We start from the raw sequence: 16,058 nt of genomic DNA, 5'->3' as shown, positions 1-16,058 counted from the left end.
CTTCTCCAGGAGCGTGGTGAGGATGCAGTAGAATAATGTGTATGAAGGGCTGACATTGAGATAGACCCCTGATATGCAGTAACACCAACGATGAAATGATGATGACAGTTGTTTCTATTGTCAGGCTATTTCATCCCCTCTACCTCAGGTCTCCCATCTATATGTGGTCCTACCCCAGAGGATTATTGAGAGGACCAAGTGAGAAGATAAAGCATCCTATATGCTTAATCAACGGCTATTGCATTTCTTATTTTTGTGTGCAGTAAAACCTGAATGAGATAAAATGGCTCAGCTCTCCAGTATGCCAGTGTCCACAAATACTGACACTCAACAAATATATATTATAGCCTGATGATACATTTTTCTTTATTGCTGACTAATTAGAGCGTACACGTTTAGACTTCCATTCATTTTATTTATATCAGCACAATACTGTTAGAGTCAGCCTTGGGTGTTCATCCCAGACTTTTCCCCTGTTGGTTGTGAGGCAGCAGGCAAGTGCACTAATTTCTTGAGCTTTGTTTGTCCATTTGTTTTTAAACATGAAACCAGAATTAGAATGTCCTAGGACATTCTAGTTACCTTAGAAGAGCTGCTTGGGGAAACAGCAGAGGAAATGTCAGTAGAGAGCCCACCCTAACCTTGACTGGATAAGGTGGTCCATGAATAATAGTGACTATTGTCATTACTATTACTGACAGTAGTCAGTCATGATCAAAGACAAATTTGTTAGCCCAGGAAAATAAGGAGGGTGACAAGGGGCAGCGTGTGCAGGTCTTGAAAGTGTGATGGGTCTGGGTTCAAATCCTAGCTCTGTCTTGTGAGCTTTGCCTCTCATAGACTCAGCTTACTCACCTGTAAACTGGACACAACGGGGGTCCCTACATCACTGAGCTGGTCTGAAGCACGCACAAGTTAACGTGTATCAACCCAGACACACAGTCCCTAAAAGTGTGCTGTCCTGGCTCTTCTACTGGAGTGGGAGCCCCATGAGGCAGGGATCTTGTCTGTTTTGCGATCTAACTTGTTCCTTGTGTCATAACGATGCCTTGTGATCGTCACTGATGAACATATTCCCTGAGTGCTGTTGTTGCTGTTATTATAGCAACAGATCAGGACCCTGCCCATGGGTGACTTCCATGAGGGAGAGCCATGTTGCTGTTTTCAAGTACTTCCCAGGCGCTTCTGCCTCTCCCCAAACACTGGGAAGTTTTGCTGCATTAAGACCCACCCCTCCCTTCTCTCTGCTCCCTCCCTGTTCAGGTGACCACAGGTTACCTGAATGGCTGCTTGAGGCTTCTCCCCTACACGCGTTGCTCCAGCAGGTGGGAATGCAGCCTGTAGCCCCAGATGTTCCTGACCACCTCTGAAATGTCTGAGTGGTGAGCTGTGTAGCAGGAAACCTCTGTTCATTTGTCGTTAAAGAAATGGAGACCCTGGAGATAATGAACATCTTACTCCGAGTCACAAAGTAGGTTATAAACTGAACCAAGACTGGAACCCACATCAGGGCCCTTCCTCCACCCCACAGCACTAGGAAGGTTTCATTAGGGATGACCTGGTCCTGCCCTGGCAAGCATCCAGTCCTTCCACTCTCCCCTCCTGAACTTGTGGCAGACATCACTAATCAATTCTGCCCTCCAAGCCCAGGATTGCCTGGGAGGGCTTCTCTGCAGAAAGCTCCATCCAGTCTCTACAATCAATGAGGTGTACTAGACCATAGTTCTTAGAGACTCTAACACGGTCCTGGATGGAAAGATGAGGTTTAGTGAGGAACCACACTTCCCAAAGACTATAGACCAGTCACCATGGGAGTCAGAATTTGTAGACAGATGTCTACTAGAAGTCAGAGCCCATCTAGCACATGCTATCTTTATAGCATGCAAAATAAGAAATGTAGTTGCCACTGATTAAACATAAAGCATATGGGATGTTTCATCTCCTCACTTCATTCTCTCCATAACGCTGTGCAGTGGGGTCATGTAAAGATAGGAGACCTGAGGTGGAGGGGAGGAAGTGACCAGACACCAGGAACAGCTATAATCATCATCACCACTGTTGTAACTGTGTATCAGGGGCCTACTACACACGTGTGCCCACTGCATCTTCCCAGCACACTTGGGAGGAGAATCCCAAGTGCGGGAGCACTAAGTCACTTCAGTCACATCCAACTCTGGCAACCCAAGGATTGTAGCCCGCCAGGCTCCTCTTTCCATGGGATTCTCCAGGCAAGAATATTGGAGAGGGTTGCCATGCTATTCCCAAAGGGATCACCCCAACCCAGGGATCAAACTCAAATCTCCTATGTCTCCTGCACTGCCAGGCAGGTTCCTTACCACTAATGCCTCCTGGGAAGACTGGAGAGTCCCATGCTTAGTCTCATTTCACCAAGAAGTGACCTGAGACTCAGGGAGATGGGTCCCTTGTCCAGGCTGCATAGCCAGCAACAGGAAATAGAGGATTCAAAGCCAGTCTGCCCGAATCTGGAGCTGAGTTCTGAGCACTATCTCCTCTGTACCTTTTTTGCCCTGGGGACCAGGTACCGGATTTTTTAGCCATTTCACAATGGGACAGCTAAGGCCTGGGGCCTATACTGGGTCTAAATTCACTACATTACCCTCTAATCTCTGGGCTGTGAATCTTAAGGCCAAAAATTTTCTTCCTAAGTTTTCCCATAGCCCTAACCTCTATCCCCACACCAAGGGGAGGAGGACCTCTGATATTTGCAGAACTGGGCACAGCCAGTGAGGAGGGTGGTCTTTTGATGGGTCCAAGTCTCTGCAGAATGGAGTACTGCATGTCCCAGCCCCAGCCTAGGGCACCTGGGCTGCCAACATCTCCCTGGGCTGTGCTCTGAAGACGGGACCACAGTCAGGGTGATGAAAGCATATTCCTCAAGCCTGCAGCCCTACCCCTACTTTGTCCTAGCCACACTCATCATTTACCTACTGATGCAGGTTGGGACTGGAGGACATGGGCCCTGGATGACCTGGAGCTCTCTACCGGTGCTCCCAGCCTGATGCCAACTGGGCACTCATCTGTGCATCTTTGACTGGGTGTTCCGGGTTGACAGGGGCCCAGTGTGTCAGGCATAACCACCAACTCAAACAGCAGAGGTCAAGGAATAAGCAGGGTATTCAAGCCTAGGACTCTCCTGCCCCACCAGCTGGCCTCGATGTACTCTGAGTGAAAGGTTCTTCCCTTTGGACTCAAATGCTGGTCCCTGTCCTTGTGAGACCTGGGCCAATCACCTGCCTTTCTTGAACCTCAGTATCCTTAACTGGAAAAGGGTATTTTCCCTGCCTCCTTAGTGGTTTGTCACGAGCACCAATGCTAAAAGTGTACCCTCATTGCCAAGCCCTGAACCAGCCATTTGCTTTCCCTCCTGGGTGCTAGACTGGGGTCAACCACTGTGACTCATGATTGCTTCAGAGGCTGTGAGCTGGAACAGCCAGTCTCAGTAGGAGAGGATGCAGAATTGGGAGCACTCTCCAGCTCTGCCTCTTTCTATCTTTTGACCTTGACCAAGTCATCCTCCCCTTCTCAGCATCACACCCCTCAGGACAGGAACACCCCCTGCCTGGTTCCTGCTGAGATGAAGCAAGATGAAGCAGGATTAGCAGGTAGGGTTGTGAGGGTCATGTCTAGGCAGAGCTGGGGGTCCAGGTTGGGGTGGGATGGGGTGGGGTCAGTCACAGCTCCTAGAACTCAAGGTTGAAAGCACCTTTGGGCCATCTACTCCAGTCGTTCCTATTTTTGGCCAGACATTCTGGGGACAGACTCCTCAGGAACCCCTAAACTTAAGTATCTAGGAAGGAGCCCACACTTCTAAAGTTTAAAGCAGACTTATCAGGTAATGTTGTTTAGGTTTTTTGGTAAAAGGCTATTGCCCAAGTAGATAGTTTCAACAAATCAAAAATATGTGAAGGGAAAGAGGAAAATAAGTAACATTCAAGTCAGGTGCATCTTTAGATGACTCCTTCTCCTCTTCTGGGCCACAGTTTCCTAGACTTTGAAGCAAAGAGGTGAAAAGGATGACCTCTAAGCTCTCTTGTGCCTTTGATGTCTGTTATGTTTCCATTGTGGTTGAGTGACTCTCGAGTAGACATCAGAATGGAGGAGGAAGACATGAGTCTACAAATACCTTGTCAGGACTTCCTGTGGATTTGAATGGCAGGATCGGAGTCATACTGGCTTCAACAAAAATAAAAAATAGGAAGGGAGACATGTATTTGAACTGGAACTTCTGTGGCAGGAAGAGCTTCAGGCTTACTTGGATCAAGGCACCAAAATGATACATTGTCTCATCCCCTTTTATAGCTTCATTTTCTAGTGAGCTTTGCCATGTAATTTTGTGTAAAGTCTATCTTTGAAGACAAAGCAGACCCAGGAAACATGTGAACACCTAAAGCCCACTTGTAAGTCATGAGATCTAGCCCAGGATTTTTCAGTTTTTTCAGTTCTTTTACATTTTCAAAGGACTAATAGTGGTATGATTACTATTTTGGTTAATATTTTCTATTCTTTTTGTCTTCTTTATTTCATTTACTCCTGCTGTAATCTGTATTGTATTCTTTCAGTGGTAACTTAGGGCTTAGTTTATTCTTCTTTTTCTAGTCCCTTAAGGTATAGAGTTAGGTTGTTCATTTGGGCTTTTCCTGCTTCTTAATGTAGGCATTTATTGCTATTCTTCCCATATTTTAGGTTCTAAATATATGAGTAATAGCGATGTAATGCATAAGATGATGACTATAGCTAACAGTGATGTATGATATACAGGGGTGTTGTTAAGAGAGCAAATCTTAAGAGTTCTCATCACCAGGAAAAAGTATTATTCTTTTTCATTATTTTTTTTATTGTATCTATATGAGAAGATGAATGCTAACTTGCCCCATTGTCATAATCATTTCATAATACACAGAAATCAAACTTGCCTTTAACTTATACAGTGGTGAATATCACTGTATAATTATTTCTCACTAAAAATGGAAAAAAAGAGTATTTTAAAAAGTATAAGCCATAATCATGACAGTTGACATTTCCTAAACCCTCTGTCTGTATGAGACAATAATGAAAAGTAGCCTGGGTAGACCTACCAGCTGGAAAACATTCTCTCTTTCTTGGTGAAACATTGAGCAGTGCCCCCACTTTCCAGGAGATAGCTGCTGAGCAGAGTGGTGGGCTAAGGAGGTCAGAAAAGCTGGAGGGAAAGAAGGATTGATGTCCAGGTGGGTGGAACGGCTCAGAGAAAGGCTCAGCCTTGACCCAAGGGGGCTACTGCTCAAGAGAAGTCCTGAATCGTGAGCCCTCCGTGTGGCCTTGTGTGGGACTTGGGATTATCGCAAAATACAGACTGAGAGGAAAGCTCTCATCCCTTTGCTATGGCCATCAGGGGAAGAACCAGAACTGGAGGAGCCTGACTTCACATGAAATCTCGCTTTGCCTCTGGCCAGCTGTGTGGCCCTGGAGATGTCACTTCCCCTCTCTGAGATTCAGTTGCCACACCTACGCCAAGATCCATTCACTGTGTCATTCAGTATAAATCATAATTGAGTGAGATACAGTGTATAAAGATTGAATATGGGATTCCTCAAAGGTGTATGACAGTAATTCAAGTGCGTAGAAGCTGACATTCATCTTGTGCTCACCAGTGTCAGACTCTGGTTAAGCATTTTCCACTCATTGACTCATTTCATCGTCACAACATTGCAACAGGGTTTTCCTGTTAACTCCACTGGGCAGGTGAGAGAACTGTGGCTCTAGTAAGTTGCCTGAGATCACACAGCTGACAAAGGGCAGAGGCCAAGTGTAGCTCAGCTCTGACCAACCTCTCACCTCCCGCCTTGTCAACAGCCCTGGAACAGCCTGAACTGAGGTCCTCTTGGGAGAGCTCAGGAAAGCTGGTCCAAGGCCCCCAGCTGCCCCAGGGGCTCAAAGGCCTCCTAGATGACTTGGCTCTGTGAGGCAGCTTTCATCAGACAGAAGGCCCTTGAATGAAGCAGCTGCTGGTGCAGGCCTCTGTGTGGCCCTGGTCTTGCTTAACCAGTTTCCCATGAGGACAACAGTGGTTCTTCCCTCACAGAATTGCACACAGCACTGAGATGGCTCCTTGGCAAATGGGCAAAGCTTCCCTGGGCCTCTTGGCAGGAAAGTCAGATGTCCTCATGGAAAGGGAACCCTGAGGTGATAGCCTGGGTCAGTCCTCTGCAGAGGTGATGCAGCTGTGAGTAAGGGGTCTCTGCTCCCCATTCAAAATCAAAGGGGAAACTGAGGGCTTGCATGTTGAGGAGACAGAAGGGCCGCAAGAGGAACCTCATCAGCCCTGGGAAGAAGAGACCAAGGCCAGGACAGTGGGACCTGCAGGGGCTGGGGAGAGGTGGTTGAGTATGGGAGCCAGGATGTTACCTCTCTGAACAAGGGATCCCATAGACATGGGTTTAAAAATAGTCCCACCAGTTGCTACAGTGTGACCTTGAGGAGTCACTTGTTCTCTCTGAGCCTCAGTTTCCTAGTCTGTCCAATAGGGACAAGAGCAGTGTCTCCTGGCAGAAGGGTGCTGTCAAAAAGTCATGAGGTCAGGGGTTCTGGCGAAGACAACCCTCCATCACGGTGGTGATGTAAGCAGAAACAGAGTGAGGCTGTCACTGTGTGACCTCGGGTCACTTTCTTGCAATCTTGACAATCTTGGCAACGATGTCTGAGGAAGCTGAAAACTGATCTTGAGAAAGGACTTGGGAACCTTGACAGTACACTTGAAAGTGACTCAACAACGGGGATGATCAGTGGCACCTAGGAGCTTGCTTCCTAAATACTATGCCTGTATTAACAAAGGCAGCCAGCAGGGGTTGCTCCTTATGGGTGGTTTACTGAGAGAGGTGACTAACTGGTTCCTGGTTCATTTGTTTATTATTTTTCTAGAAACAGGCATTACTTAACTGAATATCAATTTACATCTTATATCATAGTAAACTTTGCTAATATATTCACAGGAAAATTCCTGAAGGTGAAATTTAAAAAATTCAAAAGGTATGCATATTTTAAATTACAGCACATATTGACAAATAATCCTCTATGTTAATAGTTTCTCCACTCTGAGAAGTATTTTTGAGTGAGAGTATTTTTGTTTTTTCTACTCTCTTGAGCGCACTGGTTTGGACAACTGAAATTTGCCAGTTTCACAGATGAAAGGTTAAGATTCAGCATTTCTCTAATTTTGAAAGAATTCACTCATATTTTTCACATTTTACTAGCCATTTATATATTTTAACTTAAATATTTGATTTATATTTGTAGCATTCTCTTCTGTTGCGTCATTCAATTTTCTTAGTAATTTTTATTAACTAATTGGAAAAGGATTCCCACCTAGCCTAGGTGGTTTTAAAATTACCTACCTTTCTAGTGAATATTTCCTGGTAATTCTGATTTCTTGAAAGAACTTGTTTTCTTTTGACCTTTTGGAAACATTACTAGCACATTGCTAAACATTCTTAATAGAAGTTAACTTCTGAAAATGATTGTCCTTCAAAACTTTCCAGGGCTTGAGAGTGACTGAATGATAGTCGCTCAGTGGTGTCCAGCTCTTTGTGACCCCATTGCCTGTAAGCCTGCCAGGCTCCCTGTCCATGCAATTCTCCAGGCCGAAATACTGGAGCAGTTTGCCATTTCCTTCTCCAGGGAATCGTCCTGACACAGGAATCGAACACATGTCTCCTGCACTGGAGGCAGATTCTTTACCATCTGAGCCACCAGGGGAGCCTGACAACCTGAAAGATGCAAGAGGGACCCACTTTCTAATTTCTACTGATAAACCAGAGCTCAGAAGCAGAAGCATTTGCATCAAAGTTACCTAATAAGTTATAGGCCCAGATGTGGTTTCCATCTCTGCATCACTATAACGAAGTACTGTCCATTGCAAAGCCACGTTGCAGTACTTTGATTACACACACTTTCTTGCAGCCCTTCCTTATTCTTTGAGCTAGCTGTTGCCTTGTTGTTTTTCATTTGAATTATTGTCTACAGAGATTTTCTTAATACTTTTCAAATGTGAAATTCTACATGTGCCATGTCAGTTCCTCTATCAAATTCCTCTATTCTCTGTTCATTAGGACTCCCTGTCCTTCTTCTCTTGTACAAGTATTCTCTTTCTAGACCATATGCAAAGCTGTCATTCAGGGACTCCTATTATCCCCGTTCATGATTTACATCTGTATATTGTCTTTGATTCTAGATTTTCCAATTCTTATTCTCTCCTAAGTTTATTTTGTTTGTATGAGCAGCTCATTAGTGCTTCACTACTAGATACTGATGTTCAATCAATACCTATTGTCTGCTCAGTGGGTTGATTGCTCTGTTGATGAGTAAAGAGTATATGTTATCATGAAGGCAGTGTGGAAATAATAAGGTCTCCCAGCTATGTGACTTTGACCCATTTCTTAAATTTTTGATCTTTAATTTCTCATCTAAAGTGCAGATATTAGTAATAGCTACTTTGTGGATTTGTTGCAAAGATTACATGAAATAACAGGTAAATTGTCTCATTTAGTATCCGGTGTGTAGGAGCTGCTTCTTAAGTTGTGCACCACACTAAATGGATACTGGTTTTGCCATTATCCTTCAGCAATTGAAGACTGATTTCACATTGCTCCAGGAATCCAATACTTCTGAGGAGGCCCAGGAGAAGGCTGAGGAAATTAAGAACTTATTGGAACTATTCATTTCTGGAATTTTTCAAGTAGTGTACAGACTTACGGGTTGAGTCGATGCTTCGTTTGGAGATCTTAGTTCCCAGAAAAGAGAATATGTCTCTTTGGGGACATAAGTTTAACATGAAAGACAGAAAGTTGAATAAACCTTGTATGTTCTTGCAGAGGGCTTCCCTGGTAGCTCATCTGGTTAAGAATCTGCCTGCAATGCATGAGACCCCAGTTTGATTACTAGGTGGTGAAGTTCCACTGGAGAAGGGATAGGCTACCCATTCCAGCATTCTTGGGTTTCCCTGGTGGCTCAGCTGGTAAAGAATCCACCTGCAACTCAGGAGACCTGGATTTGATCCCTGGGTTGGGAAGATACTGTCCTTGCAGAGCAGAAGTGGTCTAAGGCCAACTCTACCAGAGCATGGGAAAATTAGAGTCAGGGCAGCAGGGCCCGTTTGGATCTCATGAGTTTGGGCATTCTCCTTCCGTGATTTCAGGGTCAGGATGAAGGTTCTCTTCACCCGCACTGCTACCTATTTGTTGGTGCCTAAAGTCCTTTTCCCAAGGAATAAGTCTTTTCTTCTCTGAATATAGCTGAGTATAAAAGTCTGAATGGTCTCAGGAGAGAAGAAAGTAGAACTCACACCACATAGGTGGCCCCACATGAAGTCTGGAGTTAAGCAGTTCCAGGTTCTAATTCTGGCTCTGCATAAAAAAGAATGAAACAATAACATTTGCAGCAACAAATGGATGAATGTAGAGCTATCATACGAAATGAAATAGGTCAAAGACAAATATCATAGACACCACTAATATATGGAAATATAATATGATAGAAAAGAACTTATACAAAACAGACACATGGAGATTAAAAAAAACTCATGGTTAACAAAAAGGAAAGCAGTGTGGAGAATAAATTACAAGTTTAGCATAAATATATACACACTACTCTATATCCAATAGACAACTAACAAGGACCTACTATAAAGCACAGGAAACTATATTGAGATATTTATAATAATCTATAAGGGAAAAGAATCTGAAATAAAAATACCCCTATATCTATATATATCTATATCTGAATCACTTTGCTGTACTCCTGAACCTAAAAAAAAGTGACCGTATTAGTCACTCAGTCGTGTCTGACTCTTTGTGACCCCACGAACTGTATGTAGCCCACCAGGCTCCCTTGTCCACATTTCTCTGGGCAGGAATGCTGCAGTGGGTTGTCATTTCCTTCTCCAGGGGATCTTCCCACTCGGGGATCAGACCTGGGTCTCCTTCATTGCAAGCAGATTCTTTACCCTCTGGGCCACCGTGGAAGCCCCACACCTGAACCACACACAACATTGTAAAGCAACTAGATATCAATTTAAAAAAAACAAATTCATCTCTGGCACAGATTCACTCTTGAAGTCTTGAGGGAAATCATAGCTGTCCGATCCTCAGACTGCCATACCATCCAACGGAGAGAATCCAATCCCTGAGCACGGCTCTCGTAAGGACCAAAGCAGGCAAGGTCCATGAGGCTCAAATGCTCAGCACAGCTCTGGCAGAGAGAGAAGCCCAGAAGTGGCTGTCAAGAGGAATGACAGGGTGAATTGTGGTTTCTGTACAGGGTGAAAATCAGTAACCTGCACATCCTGGATATCACATCAGAAGCGACTTCTGAAAATACCGCTAAAGTGAGGACTCCCATCGCTGCTGACATCAATGTGAAACTGTGAGTATGGCTTAGAATCTGAGCTTTGGGAGATGTAGTGCGATATGCTCAATCAATCTCCAATCTGGAATCAGGCACTTTTCTTTGCCTCTGCCTTAGTCTCCCCATTTGTAAAATAAGGAGGCCTTTGCAACTCTAGAATCCTCACCCTTAAAATGTTCCAAGAAACTTTGCCCATAAACAAATCTCTTTTAAAAAATCCTCCTTGAACTATATTTTCAAAATAAAAACACTTATCTAATTGTAAGAGTTGAGAATTGAGAAGACATGAAGATTTATAACTCTTTGGCATAGTTTCATCCAGCATCATTTTGTCTCTCAAGATTCTCTTTAAAACGTAGTGAACAGTATGGGCTGTATAGCAGTGTATAGTATGTAATGAAGAGCATTTGAAAATTATGTGGAAAATACAATTTCTAAGTATTTTAATTACTATGAAGATACAAAGATAGGAAAATGAGGATGTGTAGAAGAGTTTTTATAAACTAAAGTGGACTATGACTTCATCATTCATTAGTTATGAGATCATGAGATAGTTACTTAACTTCTCTATACCACATGTTTCCTCATTTGGAAAACAGAGATAATAATAGTACTTTTTTTCTCGTGGTATTGCTGTCAAGATTAAATGGATTAATCCAGGTAAAATACATTTTAGAAATACCGAATGTAGCATTTTGCTTAAGAAATGTTAGATTTTATTTTTATTTTAATCATTTGTGTGATACGCTATAGAAATCTCACGAGGCAAACCTTATGGCCAGGAGAAGAAACTCCTAATGTGAGAATATAGATTCCATAAAGAATACAGGAAATGTTGACATTGTCCATGTGTTGTTCAGTCACTAAGTCCTGTCTGACTCTTTGCAACCCCGTGGACTTCAACACACCAAGCTTCCCTGTCCTTGTTCATAGGTATCCCATATAATGTTCACATAAGAGAGAGACTAAAGAGGGCAAAGTGAAGAGACTTCTCCATTTCTGTTCACTGAATCTATTTCCCCGCAGGCCTGGGTTGGGTGAGATTGTTGATTTGGCTCTCAGCTTGCTCCTCCAGTTTTATGTCAGCGTTGAAACAGATGAAGAGACTGGTGTCTCCCAGGTGGTCATGGAAGAATGCAAGAACAATCAACACAGCATCTCACTCACCTTGCTGGGCAGGTCAGGTCCACACATCTCAGCAGAGAGCGGATCTCAGAGGGGGTGACCTGGAATTTCAGCCCTATTCCTTACCTGGGAGGGAGCAGAGTAAAGTAAACAAGAGGAAGACTCTGGAGTCAAGCTGGCTTTGCCACTCCCTTGTGGTTTTGTAATCAATTTAGCCTCTAGCTGCTTCAGGTTTCACATCTGTAAACTGAGGATGGTAACAATACCTAACTCATAGCCTCCTGTGTTAGCCAAAAGAGAAAAGGAGAGTGTTTAGCATATAGGCTGCAACATACTAAGCTCTCAGGTAATGATAATATCCATGCTGACTTTCTGTCTGTTGGTTCCTCCCCCTACTGAGACAGGAGTGTTGACCTCTCCAACCATACCTGTGAATTGCTGTATTTCACTTTCAACTTTATGTGTTTTGTTTCACGCTTTTTTGAAGTTCTGTTGTTAGATGCCTGCACATTTAACATTGTTATGTCTACTCGAAGAACTGACCCTTCTCATATTACATAATGTCCCTCAACAATAATAATGATAATAATAATAATTCACTGTGTTTACTTTCTTGCCAGTAGTTAAGGAGATGGCAAAAGGAGTAGTAAATGCCAGCCATGGGCTCCAATTTCAGATTGTCCCCAAATCATCCTCTACCCACTGAGAACTTATCAAAATGAGATCTTGAAAACTTAATCCTCTCCATTTAAATCACTATCTCTGATAATCCATCAAATCTACGTCTTAAACAGTGTGCTTGAAAGAGCATGTTTAGCCCAGGGAAGAGGGCAGAAAGAGAAAGACTGATCCTGGTCCTGGCTGGGAGAGGAAAAGTGATCTGGAAGCTGAAGGATGGGGAAGGTTGGCCTTGGCAAAGAACAAGGCAGAGCCATAAGCAGATGTCAGTGAATCCTGCCTCAACAAGGGATCTGATCACGGATTGCCTAAGACACCCCTCAAACTAAAGATAGGCTCTGCAGCCTACCATCACTTGGAAAGACTGAGATGTAAATCCAAATGCCTGAGCCCCGCTGGACCCTGTCTAGCCTAGAGTCCCAGGGAAACCATCCTGCCCTCTTGGTCTCAGTGTCCGTATCTGTAAAATGGCATTCCACTCTGCTGCTCTGAACACTCCAGGGGCTTCCTCTCCATTTTGGATGAAATCTCAGGCCCTCCCAGAGCCATCTGGGCTCTATCTGATCTGGATCCGCCCCTTTCCCACTCTGCCCTAGACACACTAGCTTTTGCTCTGAGCCTCCACAAACACCTTCCACTCAAGACCTGTGCACTGGCTGCTCTGGCATCTAGAACACCTTTCCTGCATCCCATTTCCATGTTTGTCTCATCATTTAGGGTCTGAAACAAGGTTCCTCCTCTTCTCTCTCTTGAGTCTACTATCCTCCTTTTGAGTACTTGTCACAAGTTATCATTATATTTTCATTCATATGTTCACTTCATTTATTCCTTCAGTCAAAAATGTCTTGAGCATCTGCTTCATGCCACAGCCACCATTCTGAACTCTGCAGAATTTACTGGTAACTGAGGGCAAGGAGCTTGCTCTCATGGAGCTTAGTCTCTGGAGGGAAGGGCAGACAGACAAGGATTCAGTCCAGCAGTAAAGCGCCCTCAAGGAAAGTGTTCAATTGCAGTCATCCCTGGGCAAAACAGCACACCTAACCGAGTGCTATGACACAAAGCCCTCCCTTAGGCAAGACTTCTCGAGGGCTGCCTGGAGGAGGTGACAGTTATGCTGAGAGCTGAAGGTGGGAAGGAACCAGGCTTAGGAAAACATGTTAATATGGGGTTGGGTGGGCGGGGCCTGGGAAAGCCGCGGGCGACCGGCGGCAGCCAGGGAGCTGTTGCTGCTGGTGCTGCGGTGGCTGCACCAGCGGCGCCGAGGCGGAGGCCGGGCTGCGCGCTTGGCTAACGTGCCCAATCCGCGCGGCTCAGCTGCACCGGCCCTTGCGGCCGCCTAAGCGTCTCGGCCGGTCTCTGCGCTGTCGGGGCGAGGATGCGGCTGTTCCGGTGGCTGCTGAAGCAGCCGGTGCCCAAGCAGATTGAGCGCTACTGGCGCTTCTCGCCGTCGCCGCTCTCTATCAAGCAGTTCCTGGACTTCGGGAGAGAGAATGCGTGTGAGAAAACTTCATATATGTTCCTACGAAAGGAGCTTCCTGTGCGCCTGGCTAACACAATGAGAGAAGTTAATCTTCTGCCGGAGAACTTGCTTAACCGCCCTTCGGTGGGACTGGTTCAGAGCTGGTATATGCAGAGTTTTCTTGAACTTCTAGAATATGAAAATAAGAGCCCTGAAGATCCGCAGGTCTTGGATAACTTTCTACAAGTCCTAATTAAAGTCAGAAATAGACACAATGATGTGGTTCCTACAATGGCCCAAGGAGTGATCGAGTACAAGGAGAAGTTTGGGTTTGATCCATTCATTAGCAGTAACATCCAGTATTTTCTGGACCGATTTTATACCAACTGCATCTCTTTCCGCATGCTTATTAACCAGCACACACTTCTGTTTGGCGGTGACACCAATCCTGCGCATCCGAAACACATCGGAAGTATTGATCCCACCTGCAACGTTGCTGATGTTGTGAAAGATGCGTATGAAACCGCCAAGATGCTTTGTGAACAGTATTATCTGGTAGCTCCAGAGCTGGAAGTTGAAGAATTCAATGCCAAAGCTCCAAACAAACCTATTCAGGTAGTTTATGTGCCCTCACACCTCTTTCACATGCTCTTTGAGTTGTTCAAGAACTCAATGAGAGCAACAGTTGAACTATATGAAGATAGAAAAGAGGGCTACCCAGCTGTTAAAACCCTGGTTACTCTGGGTAAAGAAGACTTATCCATTAAGATAAGTGACCTAGGTGGCGGGGTTCCACTCCGAAAAATAGATCGCCTTTTTAACTACATGTATTCAACTGCTCCGAGACCTAGCCTGGAGCCTACCCGAGCCGCTCCATTGGCTGGATTTGGTTATGGCTTGCCAATTTCTCGTCTGTATGCTAGATATTTTCAAGGAGATCTAAAACTCTGTTCTATGGAAGGCGTGGGTACTGATGCTGTCATTTATTTAAAGGCCCTTTCAAGTGAATCATTTGAGAGACTTCTGGTTTTTAACAAGTCCGCATGGCGCCATTACAAGAGCACAGCTGAAGCTGACGATTGGAGCAATCCCAGCAGTGAGCCCCGGGATGCTTCCAAATACAAGGGACAAGATGAAGACTAACAGAACTTTGTAAAGAACTGAATGCTTCAGTCCTCTCCATGAAGAAAAGATGGCCTTCTGCAAGTCACCCGGAAAGAGCTCCGTTCCTCCACCAACTCTGAATGTGGCGCTATAGATAATCCAGTGCTTGAATGTGTATTTTTCTCCATATAAGCTGGACTTTTTCCATGGAAGTTTCCTGTAGCTACTTCATATCTTCCACTAAAGTAGTAACTTGAGTCATTTTTCATAGTACATTGCTGTGGTTTGGTTGGCGCCTGTCGTAAGGGGACACAGAGCCTTATTAGTGCCCGTGCCCTCATACCTCCGTCTTCTGTATCATAGACTGTCTACAGTCTCCCCAGATGTCCCACCTCCCTCCCCATTCCAGATACAGCCGATCTCTGCTGCTGCTCTTTGTGACCAAATACCATGTTTGTCCCAAACCACCAACTAAGGCCTTGGGGAGTCTGGAATTTGAAGACATCAGATGAGCATGTCTTGATATTTCGGTCCCAGAGCCCTTCCTCTCTCTTATGCATCCCTCTTCACTCTCTGCTTTGGACTCTGGCCTTCTTCCATCTGACCAGATTCTCATTGTGAGCTGTAGGTACTCTCATGTTAGATCTCCCTCTTGGGTGCATTGATTTCATTTTGAAATTCATTTGTATACTTCCGTTCTGTTAATTAAAGTGTTCCCAAAGTTGTCTTGAAAAAAAAAAGAAAAAATATGGGGTTGGCCAAAAAGTCTTTGGTGTTTTTTCCATAAGCTGTTACAGAAAACTCCAAATAAACCTTTTAGCCAATATTTACCCAATATCCTAGGCACCACGTTAGGAGTCTCTTGTTTTGTTTTTCACTGTGTCCCCAGTTCGTCTAGGTTTTGGGCACATAGTAAATGTTCTCTAAATATGTGTTGATGAATGAATGGATGACTAGATGGATGGATGGATGGATGGAAGGATGGATGGAAGAATGAGGTCTCAGGGTTGTGGTGAGACTCTCATGAGCTATTGGTGTGGGCTGCTGGTCAACCATGGAGTTCTAAGTGATGATCGGCCTGGGTAGAGGCTCAAGTCACCTGACTTCAAGGTGTTCCACCTTCCACCCTCTTCCCACTGCTCCTGCTTGGCTGCTCAGCCAACTTCCTGAAGCTTTATCAATTTCCTCTCTTTTCCAGTCACACTGGTCTACTCAATGAGGTTGTGGACTTTGCGATCAACCTCCTGAATGAAGTGTTGTCCCCGATAACACACTATGAGGTAAGTCCCCCACT

At 44.6% G+C, this 16,058-nt stretch overlaps 2 protein-coding genes across 2 annotated transcripts in view; one reads left to right on the top strand and one right to left on the bottom strand.

Moving 5' to 3' along the window:
- Nucleotides 1-16,058, bottom strand: part of LOC122681702 (short palate, lung and nasal epithelium carcinoma-associated protein 2A-like) — a 78,843-nt gene that overhangs the window by 14,890 nt on the left and 47,895 nt on the right. The window lies entirely within an intron of this gene.
- Nucleotides 13,385-15,488, top strand: LOC122681701 (pyruvate dehydrogenase (acetyl-transferring) kinase isozyme 3, mitochondrial-like). Its single transcript, XM_043884098.1, has one exon. It carries the CDS (start codon nt 13,577-13,579, stop codon nt 14,801-14,803), a length of 1,227 nt encoding a protein of 408 aa, XP_043740033.1. The 5' UTR covers nt 13,385-13,576; the 3' UTR covers nt 14,804-15,488.

This window comes from Cervus elaphus, chromosome 23, assembly GCF_910594005.1.
Source record: "Cervus elaphus chromosome 23, mCerEla1.1, whole genome shotgun sequence".
In the NCBI taxonomy this organism is placed as follows: Eukaryota; Metazoa; Chordata; class Mammalia; order Artiodactyla; family Cervidae; genus Cervus; species Cervus elaphus.
Note: the sequence above shows the minus strand (reverse complement) of the source record. Positions and strands in the feature narration are given on the sequence as shown.

Excerpts from the sequence above, each read along its gene's own strand:
- LOC122681701 (XM_043884098.1), top strand. The coding sequence starts at position 13,577 with ATGCGGCTGTTCCGGTGGCTGCTGAAGCAGCCGGTGCCCAAGCAGATT.